General features: G+C 40.7%; 1 protein-coding gene across 1 annotated transcript in view; it reads left to right on the top strand.

The window, feature by feature from the left end:
- LOC120563435 (hedgehog interacting protein) overlaps nucleotides 1-15,633 on the top strand; it is a 33,720-nt gene that overhangs the window by 11,506 nt on the left and 6,581 nt on the right. Inside the window, exons 5-11 of the mRNA XM_039807597.1 lie at nucleotides 5,648-5,799; nucleotides 7,058-7,231; nucleotides 7,355-7,498; nucleotides 7,795-7,913; nucleotides 9,685-9,808; nucleotides 10,743-10,888; nucleotides 12,085-12,166. Coding sequence (XP_039663531.1) covers nucleotides 5,648-5,799; nucleotides 7,058-7,231; nucleotides 7,355-7,498; nucleotides 7,795-7,913; nucleotides 9,685-9,808; nucleotides 10,743-10,888; nucleotides 12,085-12,166 — 941 coding nt within the window. The remainder of the gene's footprint in view (nucleotides 1-5,647; nucleotides 5,800-7,057; nucleotides 7,232-7,354; nucleotides 7,499-7,794; nucleotides 7,914-9,684; nucleotides 9,809-10,742; nucleotides 10,889-12,084; nucleotides 12,167-15,633) is intronic.

Raw genomic sequence — 15,633 nt, forward strand, 5'->3', positions numbered from 1 at the left:
CTTACTATTAGTATTCAATTATATAATTACACCAAACAAGCAGTCATTCATCAAATGTGATTGTGGTTAATCATTACGCTATTACCTGCTAATTAACTGTACAGACAGCACACATTGTGCTCACTGCTAATTTTCTGCTAATTCTCACAAGATGGGTTAATGGCTTTCTTAATCTCTCCCATATTGTTCCTGTAAGGGTTCTAATATCCCACATGGTTACCCAATACTTTACATAGTGACTAACTCAATACCCCACATAATGCATGGTTTATAATTGTAACCTTGTCTACAGTCTTTATTCACTTCAACAAAAGATAGTTTATCGAATGTCTGTGATATCCTTTTGCTTTCTCCTGCTTTCTTAGTTATAATAATAATAAGGAGTTAGTGGTATACTGTATATAGAGTGAGGAGCTGAAAAGACTGATATGTCTGTATTTCTGACAGGACATAGAACCTATGTAGCATCTACATTTTCATGAATGTGTGCCTGCCAGAATAAGGGTCATGATAAGGGTGTTAAGGGGCAAGTAAACATTTCTACAGTTCTGCTTCTGTTTGGCTTTGGGCCCTCTTTGAGAAAAATTAACATGGGCAAGGGTGTAAAAAAGTACAGGTGCACATGAAGTATATTTTCTCATTTATATCTTCTGAGCCTGCTGCAGATTTTTGGAAATTGTTACGTCCATTGTGTCAGTAGTGTCATAGAGTAAATGTATTTTTAACCAACTGTGTATTGTGGTGTGGTGCTAGTTCTTGAAATATCTTTTTCGTGACACTGGAAATATTGCAAGGTGTGGACATAAATTGTTTGTAATATGACAAACTGTAGCTCAAAGAATTCTCTATTGATATTTCAATAGCAAAGACATTGCGGTCTTCATGGTACTGTCCTGATATTAAATATTTATTCATAATCCTTACTGCATCTCAGATTTTGTATTTGAGAATTTTTCGGAAATTGCTGAGATTGCACAAGATGGGGTAACTGGGATTTTTGTGGGGCACACTCCTAGACAGGAAGTTTATCTATCACGCATGCCTCCTGCTCCTCCACTGACAAGACCCTTTGCTTACAAGGAGTCAAACAGAGCACAGCAATTGAATATGCAACTGCCCCCTGCGGGATGCTCTCACTGCTCTCTTATCATCATTCAATCCAAACTGGTTGGGGATAAAGTGATCATTATGACAATTAGATGTGGCTCGATCCCCTGCAGGCCCCAGGAGTCCTATTCTGTGATGTTGGCTGCCGAAACAGGCTCCCACACGGGGTGAACAGAACCAGGGGAGGGCTAAGGTGTTTACTGGCAGCATCAACAGGATGGAGCTGCCTTTATACCGAAAGAGGAACCCAGGCCCCCAGGAGACAGGGCAGATAACGGGTTTATCATCAGCTCCATGCACATGCTTTGATTGTAATGTTCTGTGTTTCCTTCTGCTCCTCTATCCCCCTCCTTCCACGGATCCCCCCGGTGCCAATTAAGCTGAACTGCACAGACACAATGCTGTGCTGTGGTGGTGTGGGCTCCTAGCTGCGCTGTGGGTGTTCTTCTCCTGAAATTCAATCTCTATACTCAAGCCCCCCCCCCTCCCTCCTTCCACTCACCCACCCACCACACATACACACACATTCACACACACACTACCCATGTCATCATTGTAGTGGTCTCTCCACAACTAGCTCACATTCACACAACTCTAACATGATGGCGAATTGTGGACAAACCTCCTGATTGGACAAAGCCCTGCTGCAGGATGTGGTTCAGAGATGGTGCATGTAGCCAAGTTTGACCATTCTTACTAAAGTCTACCAATACAGATACTTAAGACTTAAAAAAAATTCAATGATCATCAATCTGCCTATATTTTTAGATTTGTATTTTTTATGAAAATATATTTTTGACATGGTTATACAGTATAATGTTCTGATTATTTTTTACTTTTCTAGTATGCCAAACACAAATACCTATTTGCATTACAGGCTGCAACTTTCTGCCTTATACACACCAAATAAATAAAAACAGAAGAGTTTTGTTGCTTCAGCTTGGAAGCAAATACAATACAAACAAAGATGTATAGACTATAACTTTAAGTGATCAAATAAAACCTCTAAACACAATTCTATATACAGTACAATGCTATACCAAATAAAGTTATTTTATACAATCTTCAGGGAAGTTTTCAACAAAATTAGACTTTCTTGTCTGTCAATTAAGGTAATTGGAGTTACTCAAATATTTCACTGACATGTCACTGTGTTACAGGGGGCGAAGGGGCCTGCAATAAAATATTTCGCTGTTAAAACAAATAAGTCACAGCATGTTATTCTTTCTGTCCCTGCTCCACTGACAGCTGCTCTGCATTATCAGCAGCCATCAGAGGCTCAGTGCTGCTTTCATATGGACAGAAATAAGTGGCCTCATCTTCACTAAAACTCATACTGATCTCACAATTATCCTCAAATAGTGGGCTGTCTGCTATTGAAAGATAAAATGTTAACAAATGGAGCAGTTAGGCACAAAAAAAGAGTCTATTCTATGAACTGTATGGCCCAGATGATGGATTATATCTTATTCTTGGTTGGTGGGAGAATTAATGGATAGGATTTATGTATGAAAAGGTGGAGGAGTTGCAGTGGAGATTTGATTCTCATTGTACGGCTAAGGGAAAAGCAGAGAATACTACACAGGAGGTGTGTATTGTCTGTGTGTGTGTGAGGGAGGTGTGAGCGTAGATGCTTCAGGTAGTCTTTGAGTGAAGGGCGTAGACATTGTTTTGCTCCAATCAATTCATGTGGAATGTCTTTCAGTGGAGAAATGCCCACCAGCCACTGAGAAAGGATCAATAGGTTCAGGGTAACAATGCATGAGCCAACTTGTGCGTCACTCGGACCCAAAGACAACTGCCCCTGCAGAATTTGAAATAGTAGCGTTGTGTATGTCGCTGCCTCCGCCACTCAGACAGGACCAGCATTCCATGTAATGCACTGTGAGATGTGAGATAACAACCACTCCTCATCCCTGCACCTCACTTTCCCAACTTTCTGTGGAGTGACGCCAACACTTTGACAGTGCGCCAAAGCCAGAGCCCCAGAGAACAAAATTGGAGGGAAAAGAGGAATGCAGAGGCAGGTGTTTGTGAAAAATGGAGAGATAATACCTCATGAGAGATACAATCAGAACCCCCTGCCTGACTGTGGAAGAATGATGGCAGTCATGAAAAAACACAACGATGTTGGATGGAGGGAATGTTTTAAGTTGACACAGCAGAGTCAACTTCATTGTATAGTTTGATAGAGGTCCAGAGATGACAGGCATTATAATCCACAGCATTGACATATGTTGTTAAGAAATTATGAAGGTAAATTATTAATATGAGGGTTAACTGCTTGCAATAAAACAGAGTCTTGCAGCTTACCCCTAAATTGTCCCTCATCTTCATCCATATGCACTGTAGGTGAAAAGTAAACAGCATAACAGCATAGTATAAAAGTACACACACAGTACTGTAGTAGTTGATAAAATGTACTATGACACAAGGCAGAGCAAAACTCCTAAATCTAATTACAGCTTTTAAACCCACAATGTAGAAGCTGAAACCCTAGGAAATTCACGTTGCAGCTGACAATATGTGAAACCTGCAGTTTCTCTAAATTAGCTTGTTTGTATAGTATATTGGTTTTTGAGCCGTGCCAAGAATATCTTACCTACTGCAGCTCTGGCAGCAGTTTTAGCATGATCAATGCTCAGGAGCCACAGGTTGGCACTTTTAATCAAGGTATCTCCTTTGATTTTCTCTGCAGTGAAAGGCTAATGCAGTGTTTGTTTCTCATGGCTCTGGTGCCAGCTCTGCTTTTCGCCTGCTGCTGAAGGAGCTAGTCATTAGCAAGTGAGCTAATATTTCAGTCCATTTAACCACTGTGTATCTTGGTGGTCCCCCTTTGGCTCTGGATCTAGGCCTCTTTGGGATTGTGGTCTTTGACCCACTCCCTATAGTGAGTATACTTTGGGGATGTGGGTCACTGCATCCCCAAATCCAACATATGGATCCAGCATTTCAAGATGAGGTTAAGAATTTCTCTTCCTAAGATGAAGCCTTTTGACATTTTTTGGCAAGTGCAGTCACCTCTGCTCCGACTAACATCCAGCTGTTGTGTGCTGCATCCACTCCCACATAACTCCTTTTTTATTTGACTTCAATGATCTGACATTTAGTAGTACTCATAAATTTGCTGTGGAGGAACTCTGCCTTTTGGGGTGGCGATTTATTTGTCAACTTTCACAACATTTCACTTTATATTCAGATTGATAGAACCCCTGTGGCTTATCATGTAGGTCTCTGTTGTTGCTCATTGGTACTTCAAGTACATTCCTTTGCAAAGAGTCATCTCTTTTGCATTCGCATGTGGCCTGTGTCACTGCTGTGTTTGACTAGGCCGGGTCTAATGCAGTCCAAACAGAACTACGCGATTCAGTTCACCAATTTATGATGTGTGTTCTTTGGCCTGTGACATAAGACTATACCTTTTTTTTTTTTACTATTTTCAGAGGGGATATTTAAGGATGAGACAGCTGTGGTTATTGTAGACATGATACTTGAATGAGTTAGATAACTTCTTTGCATGATGCTCACTTTCGCGTTTTTGAAACTTTTGGAGAAAATTTTTTTTTCTAGGGATGCAATCACACAGGGATCACTTTATAAACATTCTTACACCTAAGCCTAGCATTCTGTCCTTTCTTTTGTCAAGAAGAAATAGTGAGGGAGAGTACAACATTAAAAAAGGGCCGACCTGGCTTGTCTTGCCTAGGGAATAAAATGCTGTAGCTGATTATTACAGCTAACTATGATGTGAGGACCACCAGGGTAGTGACAACTGATGTAGCTGCCTCCGGGGTGAGACAAAGGTTTACATATTACACAAGCAATTTAGATGTTTTCTAAACATGTTGCCAAGACAGTGGGAGTTGGCAGCTCTCTGACCCCCCCCCCTCCAAGCCTTGAATTTTGCATGGATTTTGTGTAAACCAGGAAAGAGCGAGGGGTTGGGGAGCAAAAAGCATGGGCTGAAGCACTCTGCACTTTTGTGCTCTCTATGAACTGTGAGTGAGCTAATAAATTCTTTCAGCCACTCAGCGTAGCATTCACGGATATCCCCCAAAGATTACACACACAAATCACTGCACAATGGAGGCCACCGGGAGGGCCTGGGCGTCACAGGGGCCCCCCGACACTGTGGACATGCGCACATAACCAGGCTGCAGAGAGGACTGGGCAAAGGCGGGGGGTTGTAGAGGAGGTTGTGCTGCTCTACCCAGAGTCAAATGCTTCATAATGGTTGGTAATGGTATATTCAAGGAAGTTGGTGAAGGTGTGAAGTGAAACAGGCAAGGGTAGAAAAAGAGAGAATGGGAGAATAGCAGGGGTGTGAAAGGGAATGTGATGGATAAATAAAAAGGGGGATTATAGAGGTTGAAGAATTAAAGGAGGTGGGGGTGATGGGTGTGCAGGGGTTTGCATGTAGTGGTCTTGGTGATGATGAAGATGACCGAGGGGGGTGATTCCAACTCCACACAGCCCGAGCAGAAGCCAAGAAGGGACATAATTAACTCCTGGATCTTTTGTGTTTCTCATCTGACTGCAGGGTGGAGATGAAAGGGGCCTGCTAAGCCTGGCATTCCACCCCAATTACAAGAAGAATGGCAAGCTCTACGTCTCCTACACCACCAACCAAGAGCGCTGGGCTATTGGACCACACGACCACATTCTCCGTGTGGTTGAATACACCGTTTCGAGGTAATGGGAGGAGTGTGTGCCAAATCTACCTTAAATATGGCTTGGTCACTGCCTGAAAGGAAACCAAAACCTCAGCTGCCTTACAGTCTACACAACATTAAATTGACCTATTAACTATTGAGGACTAATATAGCCTGGACATTCATTTCTTCATGCAGGGCAGTTTACAATGTGGTCAGTTGTAATTTGTAGCAATGCATGACGATTGGTGAAAATTCCAACAATCTGCATTTCAGTACATGCTTTCACTTTACTGTTTGGATGTTGTGAAAAAGTTCTGATCACAAAACCCTGAAGGAATTGATCATAATATGTGCTATTCCCCTCCAGCAACACTGATTTGACAGAGATAATGGTAACCATAGTAAATACGAAAGCTATAAGAGCACACTGCGTAATATGGGCGTTCATTTGCAACACTTGTGATGATAGCAATGTTGCCTTTTGCCACACTCCCTTCACAATGACCTGTAATTAAGAAAACAGTCTTTTCTCACGAAGGTGTTTAAGTGTTACATTTTAATTTGCATAATCACAGTTGTATGTTTGACTTAATCATCTAATCTTAATTATAGTCTTGGCATGCAGTCTTGGTGACTGCAGCGTATAGTCCCTAATTTGAGGGTCCAATAGAGAAATGACAGTTAAAGTATTTGATGGTAGTTTAAGAGAGTAATTTATTTTTTCTTTGGCAAGCTGCTTTTTAAAAATTGCAGAACTACCCAAAATAACATTTCATGAAATATTTGTTGCTGATACTGTGAAGCCAAATCCTCACTTTGCACTAGAACTTGTGCAACATTTTTAAGCCTGTGTTACATCTCCACCCACTCTCTTTGCCTTACTGAGACAATGCATTAGACTAAATGTCTCCAGACACAAACTATTTCATGTCATTTCATGTTGGATTTTGTGTGGTATGTCATGTCAGCATTTCTTATCCATGTTGTATCCTTCTACTCACCGGCAAAATTATTCTTTAAAGTAATTAGAGACAATCAAAGTGTGTACTTGTCTTACGCAGTATATTTCAAAACATTACATCACATTTCTTTAGTGACTTTTACCCCAATCAAGAGCCAACTGCGTCCAAAATCCACTTATCCAACACCCTAATACAGTGTATACTTTTGAATCTAATATGAGACCGTATGTAGGTATAGAAATGTTGTACTGACATATATTAGTTCATTTGTAAGGTAAGATTTGCACCCATTGACAGAACCCAGTGACAATGATGTGTTGTGTTTTTCCTAAGGAAAAACCCCAACCAGGTGGACACCCGGACTGTCCGGGTGCTGATGGAAGTGGCAGAGCTGCACAGGAAGCACCTAGGTGGTCAACTTCTGTTCAGCCCTGATGGTCTGTTGCACATCGTCCTGGGAGATGGCATGATCACCCTGGATGATATGGAGGAGATGGATGGACTCAGGTGAGATCAGATGTCTAAGAATTGTAGTATAAATGATCGAGTGCTGGTGTGTGTGCCCCAAGATTGAATCCTTTCCTAGCTCCCACCATCGTGAAGGTGTATTTTGTTTGTGTTTGAATGCAGTGATTTCACAGGGTCCATCCTGAGGGTAGATGTGGACACAGACTGCTGTACATCACCTTATTCAATACCGCGGAACAACCCGTACTTCAACAGCACCAACCAGCCACCTGAGATATTTGCTCATGGATTACATGACCCAGGCAGGTGAGTAAACATTTAATGAGACACGTCAGCAACGTCACACTGACATACTTAACAGCTGTTCCTGGCGGATCCAAAAGAGATCCGCTCTTCAAAATTGGGCTGCCTGATTCAGACTTTTACTGTTTTTTGTTCTGTCAAAAATGAGTAGCTTACATGGCAATTATCCTCATATATCTGTTTTATTACTGCTGTTTTTAGGAAAAAGTTTTGTAAACTCAGACTTTTTTTATGCCAACTTGCCACCTTGTAGTTGGTTGGTTTCAATACTTTACTTCTGTTTTCCCTGCGTTCTGTAGGTGTGCAGTAGATCGACTTCAGACTGACAATGGGAGTCTCCTGATCCTCTGTACAGATGCCAGTGGCAAAAACACATCAGCAGGAAGAATACTGGAGATTACTAAAGGGAAAGATTATGGTGAGTTACAATTTCCATGAGATTTTCCAAAAATATTTACCCTTTTTTAAGTTTGGAAAGAGTTCATTATTTGCAATGTTGATAGCTCATGATAAAAATAACTGATTGTAACCTTTGTCTGCTTTTTGTTTGATGGGATTACGTCTTGAGAAAGAAATGAAAATACGTTAACCTCTTGGATAACCTTTCATATTTACTCTGCTGAAAATGACATCTGTTTTTAAGAAGGTCTTTCATTTTGTAAGAGCATGGTGTTTTGGCAGCAAGTTCAGAAAAAACCCCGGGTTGAGTGCAGAGACAGTGAAGGTTGAATGTAAAAATGATGTGATCGAGAAAGATTCCCCCCCTCGTGGAGTGCAGATTTGCCAAGGGAATGTAAGATTGTGTCCACAAGTAAGATTTAAAGCTGTCAACAACAATAACCTGTCTAGATGATGGTTTAGCATTGTTGAAAACACAGCTGAGTGAGGCCTAGTTCTTCTCACATTGAGAAAATAATCAATAACAGCAGCGCCTTCACAATGCTAAAAAAAACTAATTACTGCTGTTTGTTCCAAATTACATTGGACTGGTTATCTCTGCCACAATTAGAGTTGTTTTGGCAACCCAAATAAACCCCTCAACCTTGATCTCTCACTCCAAGTCAAAGTGCCAGTTATTGCCACAGACCGCTTCTCACTTGGCTGGATGCCTGATTTAGCCAGTTACCCAAACTCTAAAGTAATCACAGTTGGGAAATGAGCATGCTAAGTCTTGGATCATCATTTTTAAAGGCAGCAAACCTCCATATATATTTCCCTTTGCCAAGACAACTGTAATCCAGAAAACATGCCATGTTGCCTCAACATCACATTTATGTTGGGTGGCAGTAGCTCAGTCTGTAGGGAGTTGGGTTGGGAACCGGGGTCACTGGTTCAAGTCCCCATCGGACCAAAGTATGGTGGTGGACTGGTAGCTGGAGAGGTGCCAGTTCACATCCTGGGCACTGCCAAGGTGCCCTTGAGCAAGGCACTGAACCCCCTATTGCTCTGAGTGCCTTTCCATGGGTAGCTCCCTCACTCTGACATCTCTCCATTAGTGCATGTATAGGTTCTGAGCATCTGTGTGTGATGTGTATAATAACAACAGAGTGAAAACATTGGAATTTCCCCATGTGGGATTAATAAAGTATAAAAATTATAAAAAATTATGAATACAAAATGAATACCTTGTCTTACAGTTTTGATAAAGACAAATTAATGTTTAAGTTGGCTGCCAATGAAGATGTCAAACTTATTGCTGTCCAGTTTAAATCAAGATGCACTTTTTGCTCTTTTTTTCTTATTGAATGGAGTTCCCCTAATAGGAACCATACAACCATTATGTCTAATAGACTACAGATACATTTAAGTAAACATGGTTAATCTTTTTGATTTCAACACAAAAAACAGCACTTACTATCATGGGCATACATTATTATAATTCCTTAAGTAGATAATAATAATAATAATAATAATAATAATAATAATAATACATAAGTTTTATATAGCGCTTTACATGGAACTCAAAGACGCTTTACAAACAAAAGAAAGAAAGAAGCAAACAAACAAACAAGATGAGTGATTATTGTAAATTATGGATAGGCCAATTAAAACAAATGAGTTTTGAGCAGTTTTTTATAGGTGTTCAGTGAGTCCGTGTTTCTGATGTGGATTGGGAGTGAGTTCCAGAGGGTGGGAGCAGCTATTTGAAAGTAGGTTGTAACCACATTTGCCTCCTTGTTCCTCCCCAGAAAATGAGCCTTCTGTCTATGACCTGCAGTCCAGTGGAGGAGCACCACCTGTGGGGGGTTTCATCTACAGAGGCTGCCAGTCTAGAAGACTTTATGGCAGCTATGTGTTTGGAGATAAAAATGGGTAAGATTTAAAAAGGCCTGAGCGTTGAAACAGTACTTAGTACATAATCGAGCTGAAAAATGAAGTTGCTACATGTTGTGAAATCTAGATTGACTCCCTGCACACTTGTTGATGGAAATCTTTAATTTAAAGACATTTTAGGGGCTTCATCCTATTTTTATATTTTTTTCATCCTATTGACGTTCAAGTACACTTGATTTATGAGTTATGAGTCAAACATCTTAAGTCCTATTGAGATCAACATTACTCTTCTCTTCCCACACTGAAAACCTGTCCCTTGAATCGGCATGTGCCAAAGTAAACACAAAGTTCCATCCACGTGGGGGAAAACAAGTTTTATGTTACTGTCACCACTAGGGCACGGCCCATTCAGTGTAAATGGAGATTAGACATCCTGCTCTGTGCTGTTCACACTTTTCTTTGGTTTGTAATTTATCCTACTTTGCTGATGTCAAACACTGACGCTTGAGTAAACAAAGGAAGTAAATAGCGGCGGGGGAAGTACACTATCAGGAGTTGGCACTGTGTTTAAAACAATGTGTGGTCGGTTAATTCTGTGCCTCATTACAATTTGAGGGCATATTGTTGTGGCTAAGTGAAGGCTCCGGCATTATGTTTGTTTTGAAACTGAAAGCCAAGGTCTTAAATAACACCATGTGAGACATGGGGTGGAAAAGGAAGATGGGTCAATGATCCATGTTACAATTACACATAAAAGTTGTCCCGGTTTCCAGATCTCAGCTGTAATTTTCCTAATACTGCTGCACATGAATTTAAAAATATTGTATTTCTTACTTGTACAGTGATTTATACATGTAAGAAGCTTATATGTAATGTATAGTACATAATCAGCAGTATCTGCATGAGATAAACTGACAAAGTAATGATTGTAGTCATTCACCTCCTCTGTGTGTTTTCTTTGTTTCTTTGTCAGTAACCTGCGGATCCTCCAGAAGTCTACATTGTCAACATCAGCAAGTGGTGAACAGTGGCTGGAGAAAGCTCTTTGTCTAGGCCCAGCTGGCTCCTGTGGCTCCATGCTTGTGGGACACATCTTGGGTTTCGGAGAGGATGAACTAGGTCAGTAGGGCAATGATTAAAAAAAAAACCTACACAGTAAATCATATTATCTATCTCTTCCTTTGTTCTGTTCTTTCTCCCTATATCCACATGAGTGACAGCTATTTATTAACTTATTTTCCACAATCACTTTTGGGTTTCACAACATGAACCTTTGAAGGCCTTTGGCTTCAAATGATGGATGTCAAAACTATGGAAAAATCACGGCTTAGTCATTTTGTTGTATATTTATCAATGGTGCATATGTAAACATCATGGAGAGGAATTTTCCAGTGGGTTATTTAAAAGTTGTTTTGCAAAATTTAGAAAAAAGATTGCACCTAGCCAACAAGGAGTTACACTCAAAACTACAGGGGAACTAATACCCCTCTTAATCTAGCTCTATGACACGTTCCAACAGGATATTAAATAGTGTGTCCTTCCTTCTGAATTAATTGTCATTTCCATAAAAAAGCAATGATACTCCAAAGACCTACTTATGGCCTGCGTATTGGCCCACCTACAGGGAGATGTTTTGCATGGTTAGAGCGATGTGTTACTGTTTACCTGGGGGGACTGCAGCATTAAGATAAGTTAGGGTGAGCTAAGGTGAGTGAAATAATATTATTATACAGAACATTTTTACCAGCTGGACCCCCACCACTCACAGAATTATTAACTGTCAGCTCTGGTGTTTCTGATTAAATTGAGCACATTATGTGGATCACTCACACAGCCATCAGAAATGTTTGATCACAGTTCTTGCCAGGTCTTGGAGTTATTATTTGATGAGGTATTTAAAGATTCCTGCATTTGATCATGATTTGCAAGTGGTGCAAAAATCATGGAGGGGGTGGGCTTGTGTCCCAAAGTATGGGCCCCACAGACACATGTTTACAATTTGTCCCCTTTAGGAATTTTCTTGCGGGCTTGTTCCTCATTAAATTATCTGCCTGGTTCCCAGTCATGAGTATCCAATTGTCCCATTAAACTATTTCTTAGAGTCTTTTGGCAAGTGCAGCAATGCAGAAGCTGTAGCTGCACCCATTCTCCCCATCTCCTTATGTTCTCTCTTTTGTCCTCTTGTCTCATCTACTCATTTTGGCACAGATATTACGTGGATGGCAGAAAGGTTAATTATTGGCACATATACTGCAAATTAAAAGTATGTAATGCAAATAGTCCTGATGGCCCATTTCCATGTTCCTCTTTTGCAGGTGAAGTCTACATACTGGCAAGCAGTAAAAGCATGGCACAGTCACACAGTGGGAAACTCTACAAGCTGGTAGACCCTAAAAGGTAGCATGAAGTACATTTTCTTTTTCTAGGGGGATGGTTTGTTTCATATTTGGAAAGGGCCTTTGAGTGAACCATATTTTTATGTTCGTAAACAGTGGTGGTATACAGTTGGGTATCAGTTCAGTAAGTAATTGTTCCCTTATGCCATTAAATGAGACTCCAGCAAACCAGCCCACCATCCCTAATTCCATGCTGGTTTTGTTTTTTGGTGAGACCCACATCTCATACAGTATATCATACAAGACATTACATTTACATGTCATTTAGCAGATGCGTTTATCCAAAGCGACTTACAATTGCTATATATGGAGCAACTAGGGGTTAAGTGTCAGGTTAAGTCTTGCTCAGGGACACATTGGTTGATGTATCGCAGTGGGAATCGAACCCAAGTCTCCCACACCAAAGGGATGTGTCATACCCACTGCGCCATCACCACCACAAGACACATGCAACCGACTCTCATTAAACCATGGATCTATAATCACATGTATTTTTTCCTTCCTCAAGTCCGCGCTACCTATACATGCCCCCTTCACACACTTAACATATCGCTGTGACCAGAACTTTTTTGCCCTTCAGCGGCGTCACATCGACCACCTGCCTGGGCCAAAACAAATGCTGAGCAGTAAGTGGAGAATAAGCATAGCATTTCAAAATGTTAGTATAAAGTATTTCTAACAGAAACACTGACTAGCTGACTATGTTCACCTTAGCAACTATTGCCTGCTGGTTAGTTTCAGAGCATTTGACAACAGGGTTTATTCTGCGGAGAGTAAGGAAAACACAAAGTCACCTGTTGTCGAGCACAGAGACCTCTACATATTTTATTGAAGCATACATAGAAACACACACACATGTTCATGCATATAGAGCACATTTTATTCGTCAATATGTGGACAGAGTTCAGCAACACTCCAGCGCACACACAGCACCTTAACTTTGAGCAATGCAATCCAGTCTATCCGTCACCATTTCCGTGCAGTCTGATGCTTAATTAGTTGATGTTAAACAACTGGAATGTGTGGGCAACATGCGCGTGCATCTTCATAATTCAAATGTGTGTGCGTGTCACTGTGTCATAATTCTTACCTTATGCATCCAAGTATTAGATATCATTTCGATATTGATGGATCTATAAACTATTTGTGCAAATAAATGTGAAAAACATTTTGTCACTCAAGATGAGAAAGTATGCAGACAGGGCATTAATTTATCCCACATGATACAGTAGGGATGCATAAGCATTTGTGTCTGATATATTACCCTGGCAGTAAGAAAATTACCGCAAACATAAGCAGACTTTGTAATTCAAACCAACTGCATATTAAGTCTCAATGAACCCCCCATGTTTCTGCCTATGTTATCAGCACTTTTGCAGGAATTTTAAAGAGTGAGATCCTGCAGGGTTAGGCCAGTTTGCTCAGGTCAGTAAGTGGGTCATGTCCAACTTTAAACATACTGAATGAACAAGAAAAGTCCCAAATGAATAATGTTTCTTAAGGCTAGGTCCGATTTGATTAAGAGGGGCAGATAAAGTAAGAGAAGCAGACTCGGAGAGAGAGAATGTGCATGCCTCAGAATCACAATAGAAACATATCCGCAGCTGATTATTCCTGGGTGACGACAGTGCCACCCAGGCATTAGCACAATTAATTACACCACAGATGTTTCAAAGGGGCCCTGGTGGCTCACTCCGTATTTATGTTTTCTGGCGTGGCTGCTGGACGCATTTCTCCCAAAGAACAATTTTTTCCACCATCAAGTGGACTTGTTTAGTCTGTGCAGACCCTGTGGTGTTGGAGTCTTGACTCCTAATACATTCTGGCATCGTTATTATGATCTTGTTACAGGGAGGATGGAGAGGGGGTGACGGGGGAGTAAATAGGGTAGCTAACGTGTCTGACCTCAGCGCGTTATCAAGTCTGGTGGTCCTTCCCTTTTTTCTTTTCCAAACTGTGAGGACATCTGGACCCTAAAGCCCTCTCGTAAAGAGGTTTGTTTTAGAGTATGGTGGTTTTTGTGGTTCAGAATAGCATCTAGCACTGTGTTGTGATCAACTGTGTGTTTGGGAACATAGAGGGGAAAAGAGGAATTGCTAGTGAGGCTTACAGGGAAACATCAGCCATAAAATCCCTCAGCAGTGTTTGTGTAAACATGTCCTGGCCAGATGACTTCATTTTTAGGTATTTGTTTGTCAGTTGGAGTACCCCTCCAATAATAAATAGGCCACCATGCATTTTGAAACATGCTGAATGTGTGTGGTGTGAGGGTGTATGTGAGCGAGAGAGAGACAGAGCAAGACAGGGCTTGTTTGTGGTATAGCAGTTGGATAGAATTACTTCCAATCATAAAGTCTGTATATGGTGACTGTGAGATGCAGTTGAAAGCTTTAAATCAGCAGTAAGTGGACCTTTGAGTTTAGATTATCTTCACTGTATATCGTTCGCAAAGATTAAGACTGGGTATGGTTTAGTTTATTTGTATTGCACCTTTCAACAACAAAGTATTTCAGAGTACTTTACATAAGATATAAATCTTACCTACTATATTAGCCTTAAAGATACAGTAATTGAGTGAAGCAGTAGCCCTCAAACTGAATGATACTTGAGTTTGATTGTGTTTTAATCTGCACATATACTGGATGCAGTTATTCATGGACAAGTTTGGATACTTTTCAGTCTCATTGAGTCTGCATTTGATAACAAAATTATGTATACAGTGAAAGCTTTATATTTATGCCAGGAACAAATAATGTCATAAAGACTTGTTTCTTTATGAGAAAAGAAACATACTAACAAACTAAGACATTATGGTTCAGCACAAAACAGGGACTTGTTTCAGGCCCTCTGTATGCAATACGTCATGGGAGTCATATAGCAAAGTTACATGTTTATCATATCATAATTCAAAAGGCACATGTTGCACTCCATCCATGCAGTCTGACAGAATCAGCCTTGCTCTAACAGTTGGTCCTCTGCAATAGCTTAATTGTAACATACAGTATAGGAGGTTCAAGGTTCTTTACTAGTTGTCCAAAACAATAACAGAAGTAGTTGTTGGCAGTAAAAGTCTTAGGCCTCAGGCACTCAGACCTAGACCTCCTGCTGATTTCTGGTCTAAAATGCAATTTGCCTTTCAATTTGTTACAGCCCCTCTCCATAGAGAAGAAGGAAAAGCAGTATTATAAAAGACTTTTCACATGTTCAGGTTTTGCCAGCTGCAGGCTGGACTGATTGAATGACATTGCGCATAGACCTTAAAAAGACATTGAACTTCGAATAGGGTCCTGGGACCTCCTTTATGAACTGCATTAGCCATGGAAGTCACAAATCACTAGATTTACAGGGAAAGGAGGCAGCGGGTGCTCGTTTGTGGATATACAGTATTTATCTGTATGTGCGCCTCTCTGTGTTATTTGTGTGTTTACAGATATAAACTGTGTGGGTGGTGCGTACACGCGAACATGC

Source organism: Perca fluviatilis, chromosome 1, assembly GCF_010015445.1.
Source record: "Perca fluviatilis chromosome 1, GENO_Pfluv_1.0, whole genome shotgun sequence".
NCBI classification, from domain to species: Eukaryota; Metazoa; Chordata; class Actinopteri; order Perciformes; family Percidae; genus Perca; species Perca fluviatilis.